Raw genomic sequence first — 13,122 nt, 5'->3', positions numbered from 1 at the left:
GCCATAGATACTGTTAATATTAATTTCAAAGCTTAGTAGATTTACTAAATATTTTTTTCTAGATTATTGCGAACGATTCATTCTAGCAAATTCAGTCCTTGACAGTGATCCGAATTCCTCTTCAGCGTTGACTGAAGAGAGTTCGTAGCAGAGATTAGTGTTATAAAAAAGTACATTGAACACACTTTATTCACAGTTTATCCAGGAAAATTTAAAATAAATTGAGGAAATGTATCTGTTGCAAACAACACTACTGCATAAGATATCCTGTAAATTTAAACTGGATTTTTTTTTTTTTCGAACACTCTCCTGAATTGCCCTTTGCTTGTTTTGTCTAAGCCTTAATTGCAAATTTTTCCTCAGTTAAAAGCTGGTCAATGTTTTTTGTAAGTTATTTACAGAAGTCATGGTATACAATTCATTCAGAATTTGTAATTATTTACAGAATTAGAGCACACACAATAAAATTAATCTAATAATTAAAAACCAAACCAGCTGATACAAAATAGGTACTGGTATATGAATTCCGAATATCACATATTCATACATCAACACACACACACACATGTGAGTAAAAGAAAAAAAAACTATATTCCAAATCATCCGTCTTGCTTACTACGCAATGCACGATGAACACAATATACTTCCACATGAGGCGAAACAATGCTTACCAAAGTGATATGTTCTGGAAAGGAAACCTCGAAACCCGCCAGATGAAGGATCAGCATGTAACAGAAGCCAAAAAAATCAAAGAACATCAAAACAAACAGCACTGCCAGTTCTACACCCAGAAATGTTAACTGGGAGGGATCCAAAGTATTTGAGGGAGCTCCAATACGTCTACATAATATGGAACCTGTCTTATACTGCACCCGAAAAGACGATAAGTAATTCTTAGTTACTGTCACCTATATTTTTTTAGAAAAAATGATAGAACGATTATTTTTATAAGAGTACATGATGAGACGTAAAATAAAATATTTAGCATACATCAATCGTTTCTGTGTTAAAAAAGTATAGTTTATTAAGAAAGTCTACAAATGTTAGTCAAGTTTCGAAATTTTTGGGAGGTCCGGACCCGATGGATCCCCTCGTGGCTACGCCCCTGAGCATTGCTAACTAGTCCCAAATTCAATGTGGCGTTCCCCATCATACAGTTTTATGTGGAAATTATCAAGAGTATAAAATATACTTATTTTATAAAAGAAATATGTTTATACTAAAATACTATCAACAAAGGGGGGAGGGGAGCGATTCTACATACAGACTTATTAATATTTGATTCACAAATTACTGTAGAAGAAGCCTTCATTATCAATATAAGCTAAGAATTAACTTGTAAATGCGGGTCTACTTTCATTTGTTTTCTCCTCTACTAGATATTTTCTTTCTTATTTTGTAATTTTGCAATCACTCTTTTAATTGTCATTATATTGATTTGCTTCAGTATGGTGCCGTAATTTAAAAATATGAATGCATAAAAATAAATTCCATTTGTTAATTGCTAGTGAAAGAAAATTCAGAAATCTTATTCAGCGTGAAAAACCTTCTCGTTCACTGGAAACCGTGCTGTGTTGCAGAAGCACTGCAACGACCAGTCCCTTTAACTTCTGAGATAGGGAAAAGGAGACTTAACATTTGCTCCAATTGCCGCGCTGAAGGAATCTGGTCGTTGCATGCTCGCTGCAACACAATGTAAATTAGAGACTCTGTGACGGATTATTTTTCGCTTTTTAAAACGGATTTATGGAACGGACAGTTACAGAAGTAAAAAAAACATATGTTATTTAAACTGTATATATGCAAGTATTAAAAAGGTTTTTTTCTGTTCTTTACTACTATTGATAATAATATTTTTTTCTTGAAATACTTTGGTCGTTGCGCAACGCTGCAACACTAACATTAGCCGCCACTGTCTTATATCAAAACGCGGGTAAATAAACAGGAATACAATAAATATATATGTTTGTATACTTTTAGGTTTGTGAATGGATGCGAGACACATGACGCATATCGATTCTTTCACTGGGCTGGAATAGACATTTTTGTTTATTTTAGTCATAAACTAGTCACGATCCCACCGCCATGTTGGATTGATTCAGCGCATTTGCATGGAGTAAAAGTCTTAGGTAAGGTGAGAATGTTTCTGTAACGAACTATCAGTAAATCTTTATGTTTACCTAACACTACAGTTACAACTTGCATTATTTTTTAAAAAAGTATTGTTTTGTCCTTATTTTATTAATTCGTGTACACTCTTATCTGCATGATGCACAAAATATCTTGCGTTCATATTTTCGGTGCTGACTCAGCATCAGAGACGATACTTGAAGATGTGCTGATTATACCATAGATGGCCATTTTCCACTTGGCTCGCTCGCGCTCATCTCTTTTGACTGGGCTCGCGCTCAACTGTCTCAACTGGGCTCGCGCTCATCTCTTTTGACTGGGCTCGCACTCACTCGCGCTCGCGCTCAACTGTCTCAACTGGGCCCGCGCTCACTAGCATTCGCGATCACTTCTCTCAACTGAGCTCGCACTCACTCGGGCTCGCGCTCATCTCTCTTGACTAGGCTCGCACTCACTTGGGCTCGCGCTCACTTCTCTCAACTGGGATCGCACTCACTTGGGCTCGCGCTCAATTATTGAGCCCGAGCCCGGTTGAGCGCGAGTGCCGAGCTCATGAGCGCCGGGCTCGCGAGTTTGGACACCTATGGATCATATATCGTATAATTAAAAGCCCTCTCCCAGTCATATCTCTTCGTGACTAGAACGCCACGAAAGGTACCTTAGATGAAAACTTGTACTGGAAGCCCCAAAATGCTTGAGTTCAGAAGTATTAATATGTTAATGTACGAAGGCTACTTTTTTTTCTACCTCCGCTAAACCACCTGGAGAGAACCACTTAAGATGACAAAACGGGAATATGACAACGCTGTTCATTAGACGTTGCACACCCCTCACACCGATAGAAGACCTTGTCGCTCAATCACTGTGGAGTATCGAGAAGGAGAGCATAGTATATGTGCAATTTAATGAATAATTGTGTACATAGTATATCTAATCTAATGAATAATGGTTCACATTCATTAGTATATCTATGATCTAATGAATAATAGTATACACAGTATATCTATAATCTAATGAACAATACTATACATAGTATATCTGTAACATATAATCAATAATAGCATACACAGCATATCTACAATCTAATAAATAATAGCATACATAGTATATCTACAATCTAGTGAATAATAGTGTATCTAGTGTGTCTATAACTTAATGAACAATAGTATACATAGTATATCTATAATCTAATGAATAACAGTATACATAGTATATATGTGATATAATAAATAATAGCATACATATTGTATATCTACAATCTAGTAAATAATAGTATATCTAGTGTGTCTATAACTTAATGAACTATAGTATACATAGCTATCTATAATCTAAAGAACAATAGTATACATAGAATATCTACAATGAAATGAACAATAATATCCATAATATATCTACAATCTAATTAACAATAGTATATATGGTATATCTATGATCTAATAGTATACATAATATCGAATAGTATAATCTATGAATAACATTATATGTGGTATATTTATAAACTATTGTATAACATACATGGTATATCTACAATCTAATGTATAATAATATACATAGTATATCTTAATGTATTTAATTATAGTATACATCGTATATCTATAATCTAATAGTTAATAATGTACATAGTATATCTTAATGTATTTAATAACAGAATACATGATATATCTATAATTTAATAAATAATAGAATATGTGGTATATTTATAATCTAATGAACTATATCATAGCATGCGTAGTATATCTATATTCTAATGATTTATAGTATACATAATATATATGTGATCTAATGAACAATGGTACACATAATATATATCTAAGGTCTGATGAATAATAATATCCCTAATGTACCCGGATATGAAACTGTTTTAAGCTTGTATGTGATCACTAAATATAATTCTTAAATAGTAGAAACACATATTTTATTAGAACTCAGTCATGGTTTCGTTTTTACTACATGCCAAAGATTTTATTGATACTGCTACAGTGGTACAAATGGTATAGTTACGCCAATATTTTACGTAGAGTATACAATAAGAATAATATAGATATATGACTAAAGTGATTCAATAACATACGCAGTTAACATAACAAAGTGTATTACAAAAAAAGACTAGTTTTACAGTCTCTGAAAAGTTATAATCAGCCAGATGGTTTACACTTGTATTATGCATGGTCAGAGAAACGACTTTTGATCATTATTTTTGGCTTTCTAGCCTGAAGTTCGTTATCTCTTAGTCCAGGTAGCTTTCCTGTTGCTTCGTGATAATGAGCTAGCACCAGAAATTCCGTGTCCTCTCCAGAAACCGAGTCTGGGACCACGTGCTTTGAGTATTCAGCTACAAGTATGTTTTTTTATATTTTATATAAACTAAGATCGTTTGCAGTTACATACGAGGGTGTTCCCAAAAGTTTCCGAGCTTACACTAAAATATCGTGCCACTAGTAATAAGCCATCCATAGCATATAGCGCCATCTATGGAATAATAATGAATCAGTTCCTGTGCTTTGAGTTCACATAGTCCGTGACAATACTCCAGTCTGCAGGGCTGCTATTGTCAAGACTGCAGTGCAGAATTTGGGCTGTAAGATGGATGCTGAATATCCTCGAAGACACAATTTTTCACTGCAACCTTAGCAATGACAGCCTTATAAACTGGAGCATTATTATACAGTATGCGAGCTTCAAATGATTGTCTACAACGAATTGACACAGTTAGGCAGGTAAAACGGATTCATTATTTCTTCTATAGATGGCATGTGCCATGAACGACTTATTATCAGTGGCGCTATATTTCACTGTAAGGCCTGAAACTTTTGCGAGCACCCTCGTATGCCGTAATTAGATAATTTAATAAGTTACAATTATTATGTCAGATTTAAAAATCAAGTGTTTTGATTACAAAACTAGTTTTAAAAATACAACCATTGGAATTCTTCGATTTCTGTGCCTGTTGGTACTTATGCATTTGAAATGGTTTAAAATGATAATATACATAGGCGTAGCCATGGGGTGTGCCGGGTGTGCTCAGGCACACCCTAATGGGCTGATTAATTAGAGAATTAAAGACAGATATTTCAATAAGAGAAAAAAATAAGCGACGTCTTTTTTTATTTTTTTTCTTTCTTTATTTTGCAGGTCAAAATTATTAAATGTATAGATTACTCGAAATATTGAACTCGCTGAATATACCTCCGAATTCCATTTCCCTTCCTCGATATTGGTTTAAAACTTACCTATATTTGTGGAAATGTGGAAACTGATTCTTTTCTTTCGAGTTAATGATCGAAGGAGCAATTATTTAGTGCCGTTTGTTGGACGTAATAATATTTCCTTCTTGTTAATTTACCTTACTTTTTTCTTAAATGGTGAGTTCAAGCTTTAAAAGAAAATGGACCGTTATGGGTGAAACTAAAAAGAAACGAATCTGATCCCGATCGAAAGCAGGCACTTGAAAGTTTAAACGCCTGTGATAGTGCCAGTTTCGATGCCTTGACCCTGAACAAACACCAGGTAATATCGGTAGATGCTTGTGACCCTGTGGATGTATTACCACATTACAGAACAGAATTTAATATAAGAATCAATTAGGACCATACCAACCAAACCTGGTCGTTTTTGCTAGAAGTAGAATAGGTAGGAAAGAAAGGGTTTTTCAGTCTAGTTGATTTCAAAATTACAAATGGTTAGAATATAGTATAGCTGTTGATTCTGTATTTTGTTTTCGCTTCAAACAATGGATATGTGAGAGGACAAATTGATCAAGCATTGGTTACACTAAGTTTAAGAAACTGACATAAAGGAAACAAATGCTTACGAAGTCATGAAAAATCTAAAGGACACCAGCAAAGTTTAAGTTCTTGGTCAAACTATAATAAAAATAAACCAATTGACGTCCGAGTAGATAAGTGTAAGAAGGCATTGTCATGCAAGAACTAGCAAGACTGCAAAATCGACATATCATGGAGAGACTAATAAACATTGTTCTTTGTCTTACCAAAAGAGGCCGCCCATTGAGAAGTCATATTGAGAATAAAGAAGCATACGACAAGGCTTGCTTCTAGATGTACCGGTACTTGATTTAATTTCCAAATGTGGCCCCATTTTGAAGGAACACGTAACTAACGGGCAAAAAAGTTGCAATTACTCAAGCCCCCAAATTCAGAATGATATAATCCGCAGTTTAAAAAAAAATGTACTTGTAAGGAAATTGAAAATGTCATTACTTGGTACAGTGCATTATCGCTGATGAAACGAATGATTGTAGTAATCATGAACAAATGTCTATAGTTGTTTGATTTTTTGACGTGAATTGACAATCATCTGTTGAGCATTTAGTGGTTCTTCTTAAGTTATCTTCTGTAGAGACATAAACAATTTTAATACATTAGCACTAGTAATGTCAGAGTTCGGTGTTGATTGGGAAAATGTTCTTTCAGTTTGCTTCCAGTGAGCCTCATTATTTGAATCTTGTACTTGTGGACTCATGTTGTTTGCGACCCGAAAATACATTAGTTTCAAATTTTTTCGGAACACTTCAATTTCTTTTACTCTTTCATTGAAGGTAGTTAATCAAAGCATGCAGTATTTGAAGGTGTATGCCAGGAAATTGGTCTATATTTGAGAACACTGAAGTCTTTGTCAACAACGAGAGGGCTGTAACGTGTTTGAAGCTGTTTCTGCAGTGAAAAGGAATTACTCTGTAATTATTTTGACTTTGGAAGAAATCACGTAAAACAGTCATCAGAGTAATGTGAGAGCTAAAGAGAATGGACTAAAACAAGTCAAATTGTTAGAGTTCTTATTTTGTTTAGCAATGCTATATCCAGTCCTACAAATGTTCGTGAGGGTCAGCTAATTATTCCAAATACCAGATGTAAATCTACTTTCAGCTGTGTCCCGTGTCAGCTCGTTTCACAATACTGTCCAATCCATGAGACAACGAAGCTATTATAATCTGTGATAGCCTGGATATTTCAATTTCTCCAATGAAGAGGCGCAAAATTGCAAAGAGTCTTGGCAAATCAGTCATCTCACAATATTTGTACGAAACTAATGAAAAGGAGATAAGAATTTCTTGTTATTATCCTCTTTTAGACTCAGTTGTTTGGGATATTGATGAGAGATTTAGTCAAAAAACTATTGGGGTCATCAGTGCCGTGGCAAATATGGTTGACTTGAATGTAAAAGATGAAGAAATAACCCTCTTAGCTAGAACATTTAAATTATCAGGTGACGACTTGGCTGCAGAAGTAAGGCTTCTGAAAGGAAAATCGTCTGTACCTAAGGGAAGTTCTTCTGTTCGCTACAGGAGTGGTTTCAGTGGTTGAAAACCGAAAAAGAAGATATTTACTGTGTTCTGCTCTATAATACAGCGCTTCTCTTCAATACCTGTTACAAGCTGCATGTGTGAGAGAGCTTTCTCCAAGCTTACTCAAGTTAAAAGTAAATTAAGAGCAACTCAGAAGCAAGATAGATTGGAAGCCCTGCTCTTGTTGTTTGTGGAACAGGAAAGAGCTTAGTCTATTGATGGGTAGATGAAGCTGTTGATGAATTTAAAAAATTGTGCATTTTGACAGACGTCTTTTGTTATCTACATTATGCACATTTTGATGTATTTGTTTGTAACATTTATGAACATTTTTTGTGTGCAATTTCTATGCAATATGATTTTTTTTTTTTTAACTATATAGCTATATCCAATATCCGTAGTTATAGCAATATATATAATTCTCAACACTGTCATTTAGTGAATTTATATTCCTTTAAAAACAATAGTGCAGTTAAAGAGCCAAGTGATGTATGCAAAGCTACAAAGGTATTTAAAAGGCACAGGACCTAATTTGTTTTCTTTGTGTACACCCAAATATAAAGTTCTAGCTACGCCTATGATAATATATGAACGAAATTCCAGGTATATACACTATGTAAAGCTTCTTTTATAAATGTTTGTTTTACAAAATTCCTTTTTTGTTATCTATTATTCTATATTTATTTTATTTTATTTTGTAGGTACACTAATCACTGAGTGGGATGAAGGTAAGAAAATTTGTCACGAGATATTGCAGAATAAAGAGACTACTGCTGCATTTATAGAGAAGTTAGTGGATATTTGTAAACATTACAGTTTCGATGGTTGGTTGCTTAATATAGAGAACGAGATCCCAACAGAAGACGTAGAAAAACTGGAGTTATTTGTAGCAGAACTGACAAAGCGTATGCATAAAGCTATTGCCCACTCAGAAGTCATATGGTATGATAGTGTTCTAAAAACTGGAGAATTGAAATGGCAGAACGAATTAAATAATTTAAATAGGTACGTTATGTTATTGTTTGTTTGTTTCTTTATTGAAGTTTAGCGTTCCTTTCGAGCTTCAAGGCTTTCCCACCGGGAATTGAATTCAATACCGCGTGCATCAAAGGTGCGCGTACTACCTACTAGAACAGTAGGGAGAATTGTAAGTTATATTAATTTAATATTTAAGCAGAGTACATTTATTGTTTAATGATCTGTGTATTAGATATTATAGATTGGAAGTTCGTCGGGGTCGTAATACTGCAAGTTATGGGTGTGTTAAAGTATCAAATAATACTTTCGATAAAGTGGGTACTTTCAAATATCTAGGATCACTATTAACAGACCAAAATTATGTCCACGAAGAAATTAAATGTCGATTGAAAGAAGGGAATTAGTGTTATTATTCAGTTCAAAATCTTCCGACGTCGCGAATTCTGTTGAGGAATTTGAAGCTTAAAATATAATAAATGATAATCATGCCTGTTGTGCTATATGATTGCGAAACATGATCGCTTACTTTAAAGGAAGAATGCAGACTGAAAGTATCTGAGAATTAAATCTTGAGCCGAATATTCGGAACAGGAATGGCGAATGGTAAAAACTTCATAACGAGGAACGGCATAATTTATACGGTTTATCAAACATTGTTAGGGTCATGAAGTTTAGGAGGCTCAGGTGGTCAGGTCATGTAGCCAGAATGGAAGAAAGTAGGAACGCTTTCAAAGTCTTAACTGGGAGAGCAATCGGTAAACGTCCATTAGGAAGACTAGACGCAGATGGGAGGACAATAATAAGGTAGATCTCGCAGAAATAGAATACAAAGTAGAAACTGAATCTAGTTGGCTAAGAACAGAAGTCAATGGAGAGCTTTTGTGAACACGGTATTGAAGCTCCGTGTTCCATGGGTCATAGAGTTAATTTTAGATATTATAGATTGTCTAATATATATATCAAATTCGAATGAGCCAAAATATTTTCCTGAAGTTCATGTAATGTGGATTTTACACTGGTTTGGTGCTGAAAAAAGCGAACTTCAAATAAGGAATATTCATATACACTGCAAACTAAATAATTATTTAATAAAGAAAATGTATCAGCGTGAATTGTTGAATTCAAATATATATGGAAAACTTATATAACGATCCAAAAAGGAAAAATAGTTTAAATGTTCATAGCAAGACGAAAATTTAAATAATGACAAACCAGCCATAAAGTGATCAGGAAATAGGATTAATGATACGTGATATAATGATTAATGGGTTGTTAATTCGCAAATGAATTAAACCTGAAAATGTAATCATATGTTAAAAATTACCACCCATTTTAATTTGGAGTCTTAGGTATGTTTGTTTTTTTTCTTTCTTTTTCAATTTAACGTCGCACGATTGTGCTCCGAAATTAAGGGAAACGGTGATGATCATAATGAATGAAGAACGTGGGAGGAAACTAGAGAACCCTACACGGTGCTTGTCCACCATAAAACCTTCTTGATCGAACTGGGATCGGGTCAGAAGCCCCATGCATCAGAGGTAAGCGTTTTACCACCGAGGTACTATTACCTCCTTATTTATATGAAGAATTACATATAATAAAGGCACATCTTCTTTTCTGTTATGATACGAATATGTAAATGCAGTTATTTCTTCAATATAACGAATACTTCACAGCCTAGTGTTGTATGATGAGAGCTCTTATAATACAACACTAATTCTAATTCCCGTAACAAACCAATATAGGTCTGTCCAAATATATATTAGAGCATACACATAATATCGAAAAAGTAGAGGTAGTAAATCGCAATCTCAGATAGAAAGAAATTTAGATATTTTACATAGCACTAGAAACTAATTTAAATATTAGCAGAAAAACATCATTGATAATTTAAAAAATAAAGACCAGCAATTTTATTATTTAAAAAAATAAAAGCTACTGTACATATCATGAGTTTGTGTGTGCGTGTCTCATGATGCATAGGTCCCCAAAGTTTTGTGGTAAAATGAAGATATTATAAATAATACATGGACTCAATGTGAGCACCGTGTGTGACAAATATCGATGCAGTAATCTAATTCTTTCCACACTCTAGTTAACTTGTCTGATATGACCTTACCTTAACTGCAGCTTCTTCAATCTTCATTCGCAGTTCATGAAGGTCTCACAATAGAGAATGTACGTAAACACGGGTCTTAGTGTAGTCCCATAAGGAAAATCCATCACAGTTTTTTTTTTTTTTTTTTTTTTTAATTCCACCACATACAACATCTTTTCCAGCACCTCCAAACTCCATTAAATATTGCTTTGAAGAACAGTGCCTCATAGATCACCTTTAGAGCTACAGGGACCTGCAATGAAATGAAAGAAACGTAAGGGCCTATGCACCATATGCAACTAACAACATAAACTTTAGAGATATCCTATATATATAACTCTATGGCAACCGGAGGGAGATTCAATGCCGCATTCACAAAAGCTCTCCATTCGTTTCTATCCTTAGCCAACTAGATCTAGTTTCTACCTTGTATTTTATTTCTGCGAGATCCATCTTAATAGTATCCTCCTATCTGCGCCTAGGTCTTCCTAATGGTCGTTTTCCGATTGGTTTTCTAGTCAAGACTTTGAAAGCGTTTCTACTTTCTTCCATCCTAGCTACATGACCTGCCCACCTGAGCCTCCTACACTTCATGACTCTAACAATGTTTGGTAAACCGTATAAATTATGTAGTTCCTCGTTGTGAAGTTTCCGCCATTCCCAATTCCCGTTCCTTTTGAGTTCGAATATTCGTCTCAGGATCTTGTTCTCAAATACTCTCAGTCTATATTCTTCCCTCAGAGCAAGCGACCATGTTTCGCAACCATACAGAACAACAAGCATGATTATCGTTTTATATATTTTAAGCTTCAAATTCTTCGACAGAATTCGCGACGACAAGAGATTTTGAACTGAATAATAACACGAATTCCTTGCTTTTAGTTGACATTAAATTTCTTCGTGAATATGATTTTCGTCTGTTAATATTGATCCTAGATATTTGAAAGTACTCATTTTATCAAAAGTATTATTTAATATTTTACACATCCATAATTTGCCGTATTATGGTCCCGACACACTTCCATGTATTTAGTTTTCTCTGCATTTACTTCTAAACCGATGTCCCTGCAAGCGTTTAATAACATATCTTCATTTGTTTCTATTGTTCTCCTATCATCCCCTATTAAATTTACATCATCAGCATATGCCATAACCTGGTGAATACCGTTCAACTCTAGGCCACGGTTGCTATATTTAATTTTCCTTATGGCGTATTCCACGACAAAGTTGAATAATACTGGCGACAAGGCGCCTCCTTTTTTCAGGCCATTTTCGACGTGAAAGCTCGTGGACAAAAATTTTCCTACCCGGACTTTACTTTGGGATTAATTTAAACATACCTTAGTTAATCTAATTAGCTTTTTCGGTATTCCAAATTCTGTAAGGACGCTGTGTACAATGTTTCTCTCTTAACCGAGTTGTATGCCTTTCTAAAATCAATAAATAGTTGATGTACCGGGGTATTGTATTTCCACTTCTTTTCGAGTATTTGGCGATGGTAAATATTTGGTCGATAGTTGATCGATTTCGTCTAAATCCGCACTGATAATCTCCAATAATTTCATCTACGTATAGGGTCAATCTTGTTAATAGAATGTTTGACAGGGTTTTATAGGATGTTGTCAGAAGAGAAATGCTTCGAGAATTATTACAGTCAGTTTTGTCGCCTTTCTTGTGAATTAAAACAATGATTAATTCTTTCCGCTCTTGTGGCAATTCTTTCTTGTTCCAGATAAGAAGAATGAGTTTGTGTATCTTGTTCCACAATTTTTCGCCTCCAGTTAAAATTAACTCAGCCGGAATTTCGACTACACCCGGAGATTTGTGTTTCTTTAATTTCTTTATAGCATTTTCTACTTCTATTCGGTTGGGTTCTGGAATATAAGGTTCTGCGGTATGTATTTCCCTTTCTGCACAAATATGAGTTTTTGGCTGTTAAGTAAATCATCAAAAAAATCTTTCTATCTATTTAAGATGCTGTCCGTATTAGTGAGAACTGTCTTTTGCTGAGGTCGTGCCAAGTTATCAGTCCTTGTCCGATGCTTTTATGAATGTTTCTGAACAGTTATTATTATTATTATTATTATTATTATTATTATTATTATTATTATTATTATTATTATTATTATTATTATTATTATTATTATTATTATTATTATTATTATAGGGTGAGGTTGTTAGCCTTACCCAAACCCCCAAGCTGGAGGACCACTCCTGTCGTCTGTCCGCGACTGCTTATTCAGTATATTCGCAGCTAACCTCTTTATCTAGAGGCCTTCTCCTCGATCAGCAACCTGAGGACGCGCTATGCCGTGGTGACAGGAACCCACGTTACAGGGTGGACAGTTTATCTGGACTTACTGCTTAAATCATATAATTGCGAGGACTTGTTGTAATTATACCTACTAAAAGTTATTCCTGCAATGCTTTAAAAGAAAAGGAAGACAACACTCAGTTTAAATATTGTCCAGAAATACGCCATTGTCAGCAGAGTTGCGAACTTCAACAATGTTTATCATATCTCCGGAACGGTTTGAGATATCGAAGTGCTGTAAACGGCAAAATGATTTGTTTGTCAATCCCAAACCACACAAGTAACTAGATATGATAC

General features: G+C 34.5%; 1 protein-coding gene across 2 annotated transcripts in view; it reads left to right on the top strand.

The window, feature by feature from the left end:
* Positions 1-13,122, top strand: part of ENGase (cytosolic endo-beta-N-acetylglucosaminidase) — a 43,143-nt gene that overhangs the window by 11,581 nt on the left and 18,440 nt on the right. For both annotated transcript variants that reach the window (XM_081731958.1, XM_081731957.1), the window contains 2 exons: positions 1,981-2,129; positions 8,137-8,440. In XM_081731958.1, the coding sequence (XP_081588084.1) occupies positions 1,981-2,129; positions 8,137-8,440 (453 nt within the window). The remainder of the gene's footprint in view (positions 1-1,980; positions 2,130-8,136; positions 8,441-13,122) is intronic.

Source organism: Thermobia domestica, chromosome 11 (genome assembly GCF_964235325.1).
Source record: "Thermobia domestica chromosome 11, izTheDome1.hap1.1, whole genome shotgun sequence".
Lineage (NCBI taxonomy): Eukaryota > Metazoa > Arthropoda > Insecta > Zygentoma > Lepismatidae > Thermobia > Thermobia domestica.
Note: the sequence above shows the minus strand (reverse complement) of the source record. Positions and strands in the feature narration are given on the sequence as shown.